General features: G+C 45.4%; 1 protein-coding gene across 7 annotated transcripts in view; it reads right to left on the bottom strand.

The window, feature by feature from the left end:
* Positions 1–3,204, bottom strand: part of LOC119452950 (plancitoxin-1) — a 74,225-nt gene extending 71,021 nt beyond the window's left edge. For 3 of the 7 annotated variants that reach the window (XM_049667430.1, XM_049667431.1, XM_049667432.1), the window contains exons 1-2: positions 2,961–3,201; positions 531–729 (exon numbers count right to left, since the gene is read on the bottom strand). In XM_049667430.1, the coding sequence (XP_049523387.1) occupies positions 531–729; positions 2,961–3,067 (306 nt within the window). In that variant the 5' untranslated portion in view covers positions 3,068–3,201. Of the gene's footprint in view, positions 1–530; positions 730–2,960 lie in introns of all 7 variants that reach the window. The other 4 variants (XM_049667433.1, XM_037714912.2, XM_049667434.1 and 1 more) reach the window with 3 other exon arrangements.
* Positions 3,205–13,295: the final 10,091 nt, after the last annotated feature.

Here is a 13,295-nt window from a genome sequence, read left to right as displayed (position 1 = left end):
TTCCTAGCTCCATTGCAGCTTCTTCAGCAAGCTCTACAGGAAGTTTAAAAACATTCTGACACATGGCCCTGTTGTGGCCGCATTCGCGAGTGGGATGGGTTCCCACGCTAGATGTCGTAGTTAAATATATGCCTACTTGCTGCTGTAATTCCGTCTTTATTTCACAAATAATTACATAAAGCAACTTAAATGTATCATAAGGAATAAGGATTATAAACAGGGATAAGGTGCCTCAGAAAGGCTGGCCAACGTTTCGATAGGTATCGAAACGTTGGCCAGCCTTTCTGAGGCACCTTATCCCTGTTTATAATCCTTATTCCTCGTGTGCTACTACATTAGTCAGCCACCGTTTTTGATTTTGGATTAAATGTAGCATAGGAGTTCTTTACACATTATTTTTTACATTGCTATTCTGCGATGAAATCCGCGTTTAAAGGCATAGCTACACGTGCACTCTGGGTAAATGGCAATGTTCAAGTTTCGCTTGTAATGAAGTGTGTTGTATAGGCCCGAATATTTACTTCCTTTACCTGTGGCTTCTCCGCTGTGGTGAGAGGAGTAATTGTATTGGCCAGTGCGTTGCTGGCATTGAAGATGTTATGCGTTGACATCATCCAGTAAGGTGTGGATGTCGGCGTCCTTGAATCGATGTACACGTATTCCTCGCCACTGGGAACGCTTACTTTGTCCTTTCCTTGCGCTCCTCTTGGGAGCTTGTACATGAAGAACCTACGAAAACGGAGTGAAGTTATGCCAGGGACCTGCGAATTTGTTTCTTTTCGATTTTCAGTGTTCTTAGATCACTTGCTGAACTATTCTGTTTGTTGTACCGAACTGGCTGCATGTCTAATGAAAAAAAAAAAAAAAAAAAGAAACGAGCGCGGACGGTAAAGGGACGCAGGAAAGAAAACAAAAGAATTTAAAAAAATACGACGGCACAGGCGCTTTCTTTGTGTACCTGCCCCGTTCGCGCTCCTTTTTTTTTTCGTAATGACACCTTACCAATTCTCCCAATCGACGATTATTCACCGTCTAAGTACGGAAATACAGTGTGGGCCCGGACCTCCGTACAGCCTGGACCAGCGTGTCACGATGTCTGATTCGCCTGCGGGTATGGGTGTTCTATGCTGCACACGTGTGGGTGACACTTTAAAACAGTTTACACCCGTTGGGGCGTATATTTATCCCACAACAATGACGGTCATCGGTCTTGCTTGCATTTAGTTTCTTGGAAGTCCTGCACTTGTTAGGGCTTTCCTGTCAAGAGTGCTGGGCCACGATGATAACACACGTGCCGTTCGTGACCTCGTAGTACCGGGCTCGCAGCGAAAGACACGCAGAACAGAACACGTTTATTGATAGGGGACAAAGATACACTCCAAGGATGGAGAAGGAAAGGCAGGGAGGTTAACCAGTTCAACACGACCGGTTTGCTACCCTACGCATGGGAGCGGGATGAGGGGGAATGAAAGATGGGGAGGAGAGAGAGCGAGAGCACATAGCACAGCACACACATCGTCAGTCACAGTCTGTCACTCTTGCGTGGTACGTGACATCACTGTCACAGCCGCTTGTCCAAGCCCGTTTATTTTAAAAACCTAAGTAGCCCCTTCGTCGCCTTCAGCTGCGATGTCTTCTGTCGGCGACACGTGAGAATCGTTTCAATTGACATTGGTCTATTGTCAAGGTGCGCTAGAACGGACGCCAGGGACTGTCTCGGAACATTATATTCCGGACGGTCGCATAGAATGTGTTCTAGCGTCTCCTAGCAAAAACAAGAATTGCAAAGAGCGTCGTCGGCCATTCCAATGAGAAATGAATAAGATTTCGTGAATGTCACCCCTAGCCATAAGCGATAAAGCATAGTGGCCCCTCTTAAGACTCCAAATGGTGTAGAGTGTTTTAGGGTGTGAGTCTGACGTCGCCAATTGTGCAACACGCTGTACGGAAGTCAATTATGTCATGAAAATTAACGTTTTACACATCTGTCAATTACCACTAACCCCTGAATCCGTGATTACGTTGGCTTGCCGTCTGACACATGTGATCGGCGCTACGCAATGGTTACAAATGCGCAATGACTGTTTTTGAGAAAGAATCTGGAATAAAGCTTTCTTCACTTGAGGTGGCCTCCGCACGAAAAATGTGCTTTTATTTATGCAATCAGACTCCTGACAACCGCCGCAAACTGCTACGCTTATGAAGGCAGTAGATAAGGCGGGCACTTCAAGAAATCAACCATATATTTCGAGTCTTGTAAAAAAAGGCTAGTGTTTCTTTTTTTTTTCAACGACATGCTGTCAGAAAGCAAAAAACGACAACAAAAGCTATCTTTTTTAGTAGGGTAGCAAACGTTTAGTACAAGTAGTTATCCCATTGTACTCCCTCAGGCACCTGACATGGTAGTGGCTCTGAGCTTTGCTTTTCCTTATGACTATATATTGATTTTTGCTTTTGTTTTGTTATTATGCCAACAAGTGTTGACGCATATGCTACGTTGCTAATGTATTGATTGATTTACTTTTCGTTTTGTTTGTAACCCCTCCGAGTGAAACATGCCTACAATGGGGAGAAGGCCCTCGTCAGGCATTGTGCCTTTTGGCCTCCTTCCTGGAGTGTATTCACTTCAAATAAAGAATAAATAAAAAGAGATATCATGTCTGACAAGTAAAAACACAGCCTACGTCCCTATTGAAGAAACCCCGTATGACTTCTGTATGCAATAACATCATACGACATAAGGGAAAAACGAGTTCTTGCATGTAATATTATATGTTTCATATCGGATTATGGATGTGGGAGTTATGGCATACAACTTTTTCAGGCGTACATTAAGGAAGAGGTGTATTTGCGGGGTGGAATAGCTCTTGATGAATGCAAAATTAAGGAATTCAGTTGCAGTAAATCGGCCAATAAGTTCCTCCGCTAGTTAAATTCTAAGACAGAATATCCGCACTCACCAGTCAACATCAGCATTTTTCTCGTTCTTGCAGGACGTAGCAGCGTTAGAAAGAGTTGCCAGAGAGGCCAACGTGAGCGACAAGCAGGTGAAACTGAAAGCGCTCATTCTTACGAGCTCTTTTTGAAAGAGACTCAGCTAGAGCCACTATTCACGATGAACCTGTAGTTGTCCTACGGGCTTCCCGGCTGCTCTGGGGCGTCTAGTACTGCGTTCGCAGCAACATATTACAGATCGTCTCAACATCCGCATAAATAGCATTCAGAGGTATACAGTTGCGAGAGAGATAACCAGGATTGTCATATCGGCCTAGCACACCCCTTGGGCATTGGCTGTAAGCGGTTGTTATCGCAAGATATCCATTGCCGCTCAATAGCTGTTATCACCTCCCGTTTCGCTCAGCCTTAATCTCAGGGAGATTGTACTTATCTTTCCTTCTGCTGAACTGACTACACAACTAGATAAAATGGGTCGTTTCAGGGTCTACTGCCAGACTGCATAACGGTGGCTTGGTTTTAGGTACTTCACTGGTAATCGGCACTTCTGCGGCAGAATGGAACCATATAATACCTTGAAAGGTTTCACAATCTTGATGAATACAGTCATTACCTCCATCCTTTATGCGACAGGTACAGATTTCACAAAGCTTTTGTGAATTGATATCTACGTTTACAACGTTGACAACTGGTGTTATTCGGTGGCATGGATTATGACAATTTCAGTGTCGACTAGTAACACCAGAAATCTCACTAGGAAACTCGTATTTTATCGCATCAATATGCAATAATATGTAGCATGTCACATTCTTTGAGTAATAATAAAAGCCGAGGACGTTGACCATTCAGTCTTGCATATCAAGTATGCCAACGTAGAAGGCGTTTCTGTTGAAGGACGTTGATTTGAACTGCTGATTTTTTTTTTTAGATTTCAGTTGACAGATGTGCAATATTTACGCCCATTTTCTATGGTACAATCACGTGAATCTCACCAACAAATGTAACAATGCGCGATGTATGGCGCCTCTCATGGTGCAACTATATAGTGTGTAATGGAGTATAGTATTTTACAGTGTATCTCAAAGCCCGTGTGATGTTTTTTTTTTCAGTTTATCATTTAGTGCACATGATTAATTTCTAACTTCTTTCTTCCTACTCCCCCAGAACCTTCCCCACTTGTAGGCTAGCCAACTGCACAGTCGAGCTAACCTCCTTGCCTGTCTGTGGTGTGTTTGCGCAAGCCCATACCATATGGTAAAGCGTTGCGCAAACACACCACCGCTCACACCCTTAACACACCCCACCACACGGCAATGGGAGGCAGGGCTGTCCAGCTCCGTCTCCACGGACCAGCTCAACCTGGTCAACCGAATTAGAAGGGCAGCTAAGGCCGCTGGACTCCCGGACTGAGGGGATCACCCACTGCAAAGCGGAGGAGCTACCTATGCTCGCGTGCTCTTTTGCATAAAGTTTATTCTCTCTCTTTCTCCTCACCGGTCTTACCGCCAGAATCTACCGTTGAACTCTATCAATAAATTATTTCTTACACAATGAAAAAAATCGGAAATCAAACAACGAATTACTCAATCATACAGGCGTACAGACTGCACAATTCATTAAGTTTATTTTTTTCAGCATAGAAAAAGAAGCCCAGCACACACAATGCACCCCCCCTCCCTCCCCTCCCATTATCCTTGTTGTAGTTGGACAAGTAGGTGAACAATGCTGGATCGCTCTTTCATGGCAGCAAATTACGGAGTCACGTTATCGACGCACATGCCTCACTTTATTGCAGATAAGAAAAAAAATGATTAAGTCGTGAGTTTCTGGCCCCTGTGCTTCCCAGGGTACCGTGCTTATGACGGTAATGCTTGATACTGATCGCAGCGCTGAAACGTATGCTTGCTGATATTGCGACTGACATTCATATCCGGAACACGTGAAGAGCGAGTGACTGAACTGTGCTAGCACTCTGTTTATAACATGTGTGTACTCGCAAAAACCGCATAATTTCAACAGCTCTTTAGCTACCAATGAACTTCAGCTTGCCAACAACGGAATTTGGTGCTTGGCAGTTTTAGGCACAAGATTGCACGCTAATGATACAGTAAAATTAGAAGTGTCCGATCATGCGTTTATTACATCATCGAGATGCTCAGAAGACAATTCTCACGGCTTTATACTTTCACGCTGTAGTCCTACAGCTTACATTTGCTTATTAATGACATGCATCATGCAGTTAGAGGTATCAGTAGATGACGTATTTTGACGACTTCCCGATGGCGTTTGACAACGTCATGCACAATAGGCTTTCCTTAAAACTATCAAATTTCATTTTTCCGAGATAGTGAGAATTTGGGCTTGTTTTATGATCTTCTGGTTTTATAGCACAGAGGGAACGACCACAAAAAAAAATGTCACAGTTTCGCCCTAAGGGCGAAGCAATGAATGCGATAGCAACACAGCAATGTCATACGAAGTAAGGTGAGCGGCTTTGGTAGCAACAACACGCAGAACTGTTGTCGACGCCATCGGCGTTTTGCCCGCGTTAGCTCAAAATGCGTGCGGCGTTGGTGACTGTTGCTGGAGCCTCTGATATAAATAGGCACTTGGTGCCGCAGCTAAACGTCGCCTCCCTTCCCTCCCCCTCCCCCACGGCCTCTCGCGCGTCTGAGAAAGGCGCGTTTGCTCTACATATATGGTGATTGTAAAGGAGAAAAGAGACGCCTACTTCTGCAGCCCTTAAGCGAGCACGGCGCAGAACGCGCGTTTGTTCTCCGCCGCGCGTTCACTCCCCGTGAAAGACGCGCCCCTCGCGCCCTTTCACTCGCACATACAGCGTTCGGCGCGCGGCGACGATTTCATCTCCAAATGACGTCATACGGAACCTCACGGCGACGGCGACGGCGACGCCGACGGCAGAAATCTGCTTTTGAGTGTCCATATAATTGCTATCGCAATAAAAGAAGGACAAGAGGACACACAAAGCGCAAACTTTCAACAAGGGGTTGTTTTTACAGAGCACAATTTTATACGCTCGCACAAAGTCATTGTGGCTTTGTGCGAGTGATGGCCAAATCAAAACGCGCCAAGCGTCTCAACGCGTTCGCTTGCCCGCGAGGAGTTCATAACTCGAAGGACCGCTCAGCGGTCCTTGTAAATGCTTTCGCATTTGCAACTCATAAGAAGTGCTCAGGTATCCTCGGAGTTTATGTGCGAAGCACTTTAGGGGCCCGGGCTGTCGTCGACATCCGTGGCGTGTGATCTGTCGTGATCACGCTCGAAAACAAGTGCTCAAAACAGGGTCATGACAAGTTCAGAATTGATCAAAACCGGTGAAAATAGACTAACGGGATTCAGGATAATTTAAAAGGCAGGAATAATCAAGCATTAAGCGCATTAATTAGCAGAAACTCGTTAAAATCACTTCTAACAATCATCAGCAAAGGATTTGGCTCCATGTGCGTGGCAGTTTCCCACTAGTTGTGCCTTAGCACAGGTGTCAGAATGGATGATGAATTGCTGAGCACAAGATAAGCACAGGGTAAAACAAGAGGCACACAAGGAAAACACAAGGGAAACACCGGCGCATCACTGCTTCGCACTTCCCCAGGTTTCAAGTTAGTGGAGCTGAATTAACGTTGGATTTGAACTACACAAGCGCAGGATGCACAATTGTTTTATACATTCACTTAGTCACTCAGATATTAAGTGACAGTTGAGCCCTATCATAAATCGAATTTATTTAAGGGTGAAAGCAATTTTCTTTTCACAAGCAAAAAGGGTTGCTGGCGTAGCATTTTGAAGAGAGGCACCCATGATGCAGCTCGCGAACCCGATGCTTCTTGATTCCTAAGTCGTTTCACTATTGATAATTTTATGCTTTAAAGGCTGCAATAATGGTGTTACGTAGTGAGTAGGCTACAAAAAAAATTACCAGCCCTTCCCCTGTCGAGAAAATGGGGGTAAGCGAAGCTTGTCGTGTGTGTATCTGACCTTCGTGGTGATTTTCTTTCTTTCTCTCTTTCTTTCTCTCTCTCTTCCTCTTTCTCTTTTTCGTTCCTGATATGTGCCAGTGAGCTTGGACCCTTTCTGCACTATCGCCAGGATCCGCCCACTTTGGCGGAGGGATTTTTGTTTGCTGGGCACACGAAAGAACCGTTGGTTGGTAGAGGTATATAGCTTCGCTATAAAAAGAACTATGTACAGCAACAACAGTGGATTAGAATAGACGAGTTAATGGCCGAATGTGGTTGGCAACCAGCGCCAAAAATTCAATTTTAGTGGTGATTGCCGGGCCATGGTGACAAAGGTCCCTCCTGTTTTTTAATGTTAGGGAAGAAAGCGAAGCGGAGAAAGTGCTAGTGCGGGCACATGGACCAGCGGCCTGAATTTTAAAGCAATTGCTTTAAGGCCTCGTTATGCAGAAAATCCGGCGTCGTCAGCGTTGTTCGTGCGTTGACCATGCGTTAGACGTGAGCGAAAACTTCCGATGGAAGCAAGGAATTAATATGTTTCGTTAACTGGTCATAGAACTTTCGCATTGACGCCAAATTTCTCAGGGAGGTTCCTTCAGCCAAAAGAAAGTGATTGAGCTGGAACTAAAATTGAGGTTTAGGTGGAAATTGAACCCAGGGCCATTGGAATGCGAAACGGCCCCGAAGGCTCGTTAGTTCAAGCTTGTTAGAGGGGGTCATAATGAATGCTTTGTGGTCTTTGACTTAGTAAAGTGTCTTAGACAAATGTGCTGTTGCGTGTATGGTAATTATGAAAACGGTAATTAAGAATGGATTAACTAGAGTGAGATGTATGCGAGTGTATGGGATGGTTAATTGTACTTAAACAAATGAATGTGTGTGTGTATGTGTGATGTATCGATAAGCAGGTTGTGTTCTGACTTAGTGATGTGTCTTAGAGAAACGTACTGACGCGTACATAGTAATTGTGAGTATATTAATTAGTAAGAGGTAATTAAATGAAGTAAAGGCGCGTGGTGGTTCATTGAGCTTAAACGACTGGATGCATGTGTATGAGTGATGTATCGATGAGAAGGTTGTGGTTCGAGTGACTGTTATTGTTAACGAGTGTGTATGGTAATTAGTAAGTTAATTACAGGTGCTATGTGTGTGTTTGGATGCTCCATTGAATTTGGATTGATGTGTAGTAGCCAAGCGAGAAATGTGTGCTGAAAGTGTGTATGCATGTTTGTGAATCGAGCTGAACACTCAAGGTGCGTGTGCGTAAGCGAACAAGAAACTTAGTGTATATAAACATTGTGTAGAGCGTAAAGTGTCATAGAAAATGAAACGGCACAATGTACAGAGCAATGAGTTGTATAAAGTAGCGTAGGATGTGGAAGACAATGATGTATCGGAGCAAAAAATTGTAAGAGTGAAAAAATCAGATCAAAGCATGCATATAAACAGCGATGCGATGAGAAACAAATGGTTGTGTAAAGTAAAGAATGTCATTGCGGTGAGAAGCAAGTTATTGTGTGAAATAAATAAACTGATGTGCGATGAGAAGGAGGTCTTTGTTGGCGTCGAAAGCTTGAGAAGCAGCTCGTAGTGAGAAAAGAGAGCATGAGAAGCAGTTAGACACCCTTTAATGCTATCGCGCTCTCCTCTTAAAGGCGAAGCTTAAGCGTCTCCCACGTTTTTTATGACTAGTGCTCTGAGGGGCAGTGATTCAAGGGCGATGATGGGACACGATTTGTGCAGGTCCCAGATAGCAGAGGTGCATTTAAGTTTTGAGTTCGCAAGTAATTTGTACTTAAGGCGCAAAGGGCCATAGCCACCATAGAATATTCTCACGTTGTAGTGACGGGGAAGAACACAGTTACGAAAACTGTGAATAACAAAAGTAACGCTTAATTGGGCGAACCTGTGCCCAGGAAAAACAAGCAACAGTCAAGCACAGCGATAGCAGCGAGCACAGTCGGCGATCGTCGAAAAACTTATTATCAAGCGCGTCGGCTTTTACACGTGACTCATCGAAGGTTCCAGCGCAATCTCTGGTACCCGCGTGCCTTCCAGAAAGTATACTACACAGTTCGCGTCGCGCATACAATCAGACCACACAAGGTTCGGTGACAAGTGACAACGGATAGAACCATCCATAACATTCGCTAAACTTCCGATGCATGCAGGCGCGTTCTGCGCCGATCGATAACGTTTAACATTTGTTGGCCGATGAAAAGCGGTCACCAGAGAAAGATAAACAAGTACACGTGTCAGTGCCCCCTCTTAAAAATCGCCGGCGTGGCGCTGCTAATGAAACGAGCATAGTACATCCATTAAAAATCTTCACCCGTGAGCACAATATCTCCCGCTAGAGGCGCCGTAGTGAGCGCCATTTTAACCTACAAACTTTCTCCCACACTTATTGAAGCGTTTTCATTACACGAGAAAGAGCACAAAATTATTATTCCTAATTACACATTGTACTCTTCAGCACTAACGCTGTTCTTTTTTTTTCACTAAAAACGCAAACTGACGTTCAGCATCATGGACCTCCGATGTGACTTCTTGTCTGGATTAAAATTTTTATTGGTATCCAGTGTAACTGCGCATGGCAGCACGGTTAGACTGGTTCGTACAGTTCAGCTGGTTACTTATTTTGTCCTAAAACAACTTTATTGCGCTTCGATATCTGGCGTTATTTGGGTTGAAATGTGTTAGCGAACGGTGATCTAAGCCAGAAAGCTAGGTCTCAGTCGGGAGCCATGCGGAACACGTCTGCATCAAAACGGGAGCCCTCGGCTTCTGCTGCGACCGAGGACGGCATTACCGGCGAGTTATTTAACATGATGCCTGAATGGTTATGTTCGATTCGTCTCGTTAAATTACAGGCGGATACAAGTTAACGAACTAGATCCTGCATTATACTCGTATATCGCTATTCAGGGCGCTCCGTTGCTACTTCCGAAGTAAACCTTTAGTTGCGACCGAATCTGCGTCAGTGTTTGTCGTCGTCTAATTCTTGTCTTCCTTTTTTGCACTGTTTCCTTACAATAAGGACAACTTCGTACGACAGTGGGTGTTACAAACGTCGCCCACTCGGAGCAGGCCGTCGTTTTACACACACAATCACGTGCAAAATAACGAGATATCGGAATGCGCGTCAGATTTTTCATCTTGTGCAGGGCCATAGGCATCTGAGCAGCGTTATATATATATAGTTTTTGTGTCCGCCAGCAGCTTCTTTCTTTTGGTACATTCAAGGGAAAGTACTGAATTTCATGCATTAAACAGTTGCACACATGATTATGCAGCCATATTCCGTTCTTGTTGGTTCCAAATCTTATTGCTGTTCAGTTTGGTTTACCTTAGGTTCTTTATTTTTACAGTGGTGAAGTGGTGCATCTCATTCGTGTAGAAATAAAAGCCGGCCGATCCCACGCCCTGTGGGAATCGATGTTATGCGAAGCAGTGTGCGAGGAGCCTACCAAGTTAACGAAACGACCATGAGAGATCCACCAAGGCATAGGTGGATCTTTCATGACCTACATGACAATCATGCCATGACATTCACGTCATGAGTCCTCAGGAGTCCCTTCAGCTACACCTAAGAGATCTTAACTTTGCCTTCACTTAGTCCGACGTCCGAACCCATTTCAGTGATTTTTGGTTGTTAATCTTTTTTCGCTGAGTCATTGTCATTTTTGCCAAGTCATGGTGATGACTATGACTTCTACCATCATCCTTTAGTGTTTCCTTCACTTAGTACCCACGTCCGAACCCATTTAAGTGGTTTTTGGGTGTTAATCTTTTTTCGCTAAGTCATTGTCATTTTTGCCAAGTCATGGTGATGACTATGACTTCTACCATCATCCTTTAGTGTTTCCTTCACTTAGTACCCACGTCCGAACCCATTTCAGTGGTTTTTGATTGTTAATCTTTTTATTGCGATAGCAATTATATGGACACTCAAAAGCAGATTTCTGCCGTCGGCGTCGCCGTCGCCGTAGCCGTCGCCGTAGCCGTAGCCGTCGCCGTCGCCGTCGCCGTCGCCGTGAGGTTCCGTATGACGTCATTTGGAGAAGAAATCGTCGCCGCGCGCCGAACGCTGTATGTGCGAGTGAAAGGGCGCGAGGGGCGCGTCTTTCACGGGGAGTTAACGCACGGCGGAGAACAAACGCGCGTTCCGCGCCGTGCTCGCTTAAGGGCTGCAGAAGTAGGCGTCTCTTTTATTGCGATAGCAATTATATGGACAGTCAAAAGCAGATTTCTGCCATCGGCGTCGCCGTCGCCGTTGCCGTCGCCGTCGCCGTGAGGTTCCGTATGACGTCATTTGGAGAAGAAATCGTCGCCGATGATAAGATATGATGATGATGATAGCGCCGAACGCTGTATGTGCGAGTGAAAGGGCGCGAGGGGCGCGTCTTTCACGGGGAGTGAACGCACGGCGGAGAACAAACGCGCGTTCTGCGCCCTGCTCGCTTAAGGGCTGCAGAAGTAGGCGTCTCTGTTCTCCTTCACAATCACCATGTATGTAGAGCAAACGCGCCTTCTTCCGGCGAGCGAGAGGCCGTGGGGGAGGGGGAGGGAAGGGAGGCGACGTTTAGCTGCGGCACGCAGTGCCTATTTATATCACAGGCTCTGGCAACAGTCACCAACGCCGCACGCATTTTGAGCGAACGCGGGCAAAACGCCGATGGCGTCGACAACAGTTCTGCGTGTTGCCGATGCTGCTGCATGTCCAAGTTTATACAGCTGATAAAGCTAATATCATTACTCCGTATAGCTCTCTACAAGTTTGCTATCGCAATTGATGCTTCGCCTTTCAGGTGAAACTGCGACCACTTTTTTTCGCTAAGTTATTGTCATTTTGGCCGAGTCATGGTGACGACTATGACTTCTACCATCATCCTTTAGTGTTTCCTTCACTTAGTACCCACGTCCGAACCCATTTAAGTGGTTTTTGGGTGTTAATCTTATTTCGCTAAGTCATTGTCATTTTTGCCAAGTCATGGTGATGACTATGACTTCTACCATCATCCTTTAGTGTTTCCTTCACCTAGTACCCACGTCCGAACCCATTTAAGTGGTTTTTGGTTGTTAATCTTTTTTCGCTAAGTCATTGTCATTTTTGCTGAGTCATGGTCATGACTATGATCTACCACCATCCTTTAGTGTTTCCTTCACTTAGTACCTATGTCCGAACCCATTTCAGTGGTTTTTTAGTGTTAATCTGTTTCCGTTGAGTCATTGTCATGACCTACATGACACGCATGTCATGACATTTTTGTCATGACCTATCGCTTATGTTCGTCATACACTCCTGTCATACAATGCCAATTTTGGTTAATACCAAGTTAACGAAACGACCATGAGAGCACCAAGACGTGGTCGGATGTTTCATGACCTACATGACACACGTTATGGCATTCATATCATGACATATTATTTATGTTCGTCATATACTCGTGTCATTGTATGCCAATTTTGGTACCTACCAAGTTAACGAAACGACCATGAGACCACGAAGTCGTAGGCGGTTAGATAGATAGATAGATAGATAGATAGATAGATAGATAGATAGATAGATAGATAGATAGATAGATAGATAGATAGATAGATAGATAGATAGATAGATAGATAGATAGATAGGTCAAAGTAGCAAATGTTTGCCAAGAAATGCTTCGCATTTAAGAAAGTTTCTGGTAGTGCCGCGCGAGCGCGGCTTCTACGCCTATGGAGAGTGGCTTTTCCGCACAACTTTGGAACCCAAGATGGCGCATTTTGGCGCAATTCTGGCTCCTTAAAGGGAGCCTATACAGTACTCTAGCTTCGACATGCGCACTGCGGCACCTAGTATTGAGAAGGCGGCTTTCGAACGGTGCTCCGGCGTCTCGCAATATCTTGTCCGTGACTGTACAGCACAGGGGCGCGATCGGAGATAATTGTTCGCAGCGCGCGTTCGGTTACGCAGCGCGTGATTGGCCTAGGCCGCGCCGACGTTGTCTTCCGCGGGGCGCGGCCACGTTTTTGGTGACGCCAAACTGACGATATGCTCCAGTTAATCATTTTGATTACGAGCACGTCATCTGCTAGGAGCACAACGCGACGAGAGGTGCGAAGTGCGAGTGGTAATGCGCTCGCTACGAGAAGGGCTTCGCATGGCACGTCTGGTGGATTGGATTGGATGCAAACGCCGGCTGGGGCTACGGAATGGCATGGTGGTGGTGTAGAAGCAGGAGGGGTTAGCCTGGCATACATAGCCGGCAATTGTTCCGCCTGATCCTCCTTTGAGTTCAGATCTGAGGTGTGTCACCAGGTCAGTGAGCCCGTATCTCGCAGGAAGGCTATCAGCAGTCGTTGCGCTCTCGTCCTGATTGA

Source organism: Dermacentor silvarum, chromosome 5 (assembly GCF_013339745.2).
Source record: "Dermacentor silvarum isolate Dsil-2018 chromosome 5, BIME_Dsil_1.4, whole genome shotgun sequence".
NCBI classification, from domain to species: domain Eukaryota; kingdom Metazoa; phylum Arthropoda; class Arachnida; order Ixodida; family Ixodidae; genus Dermacentor; species Dermacentor silvarum.
This window is presented reverse-complemented; position numbering and strand designations above follow the sequence as displayed.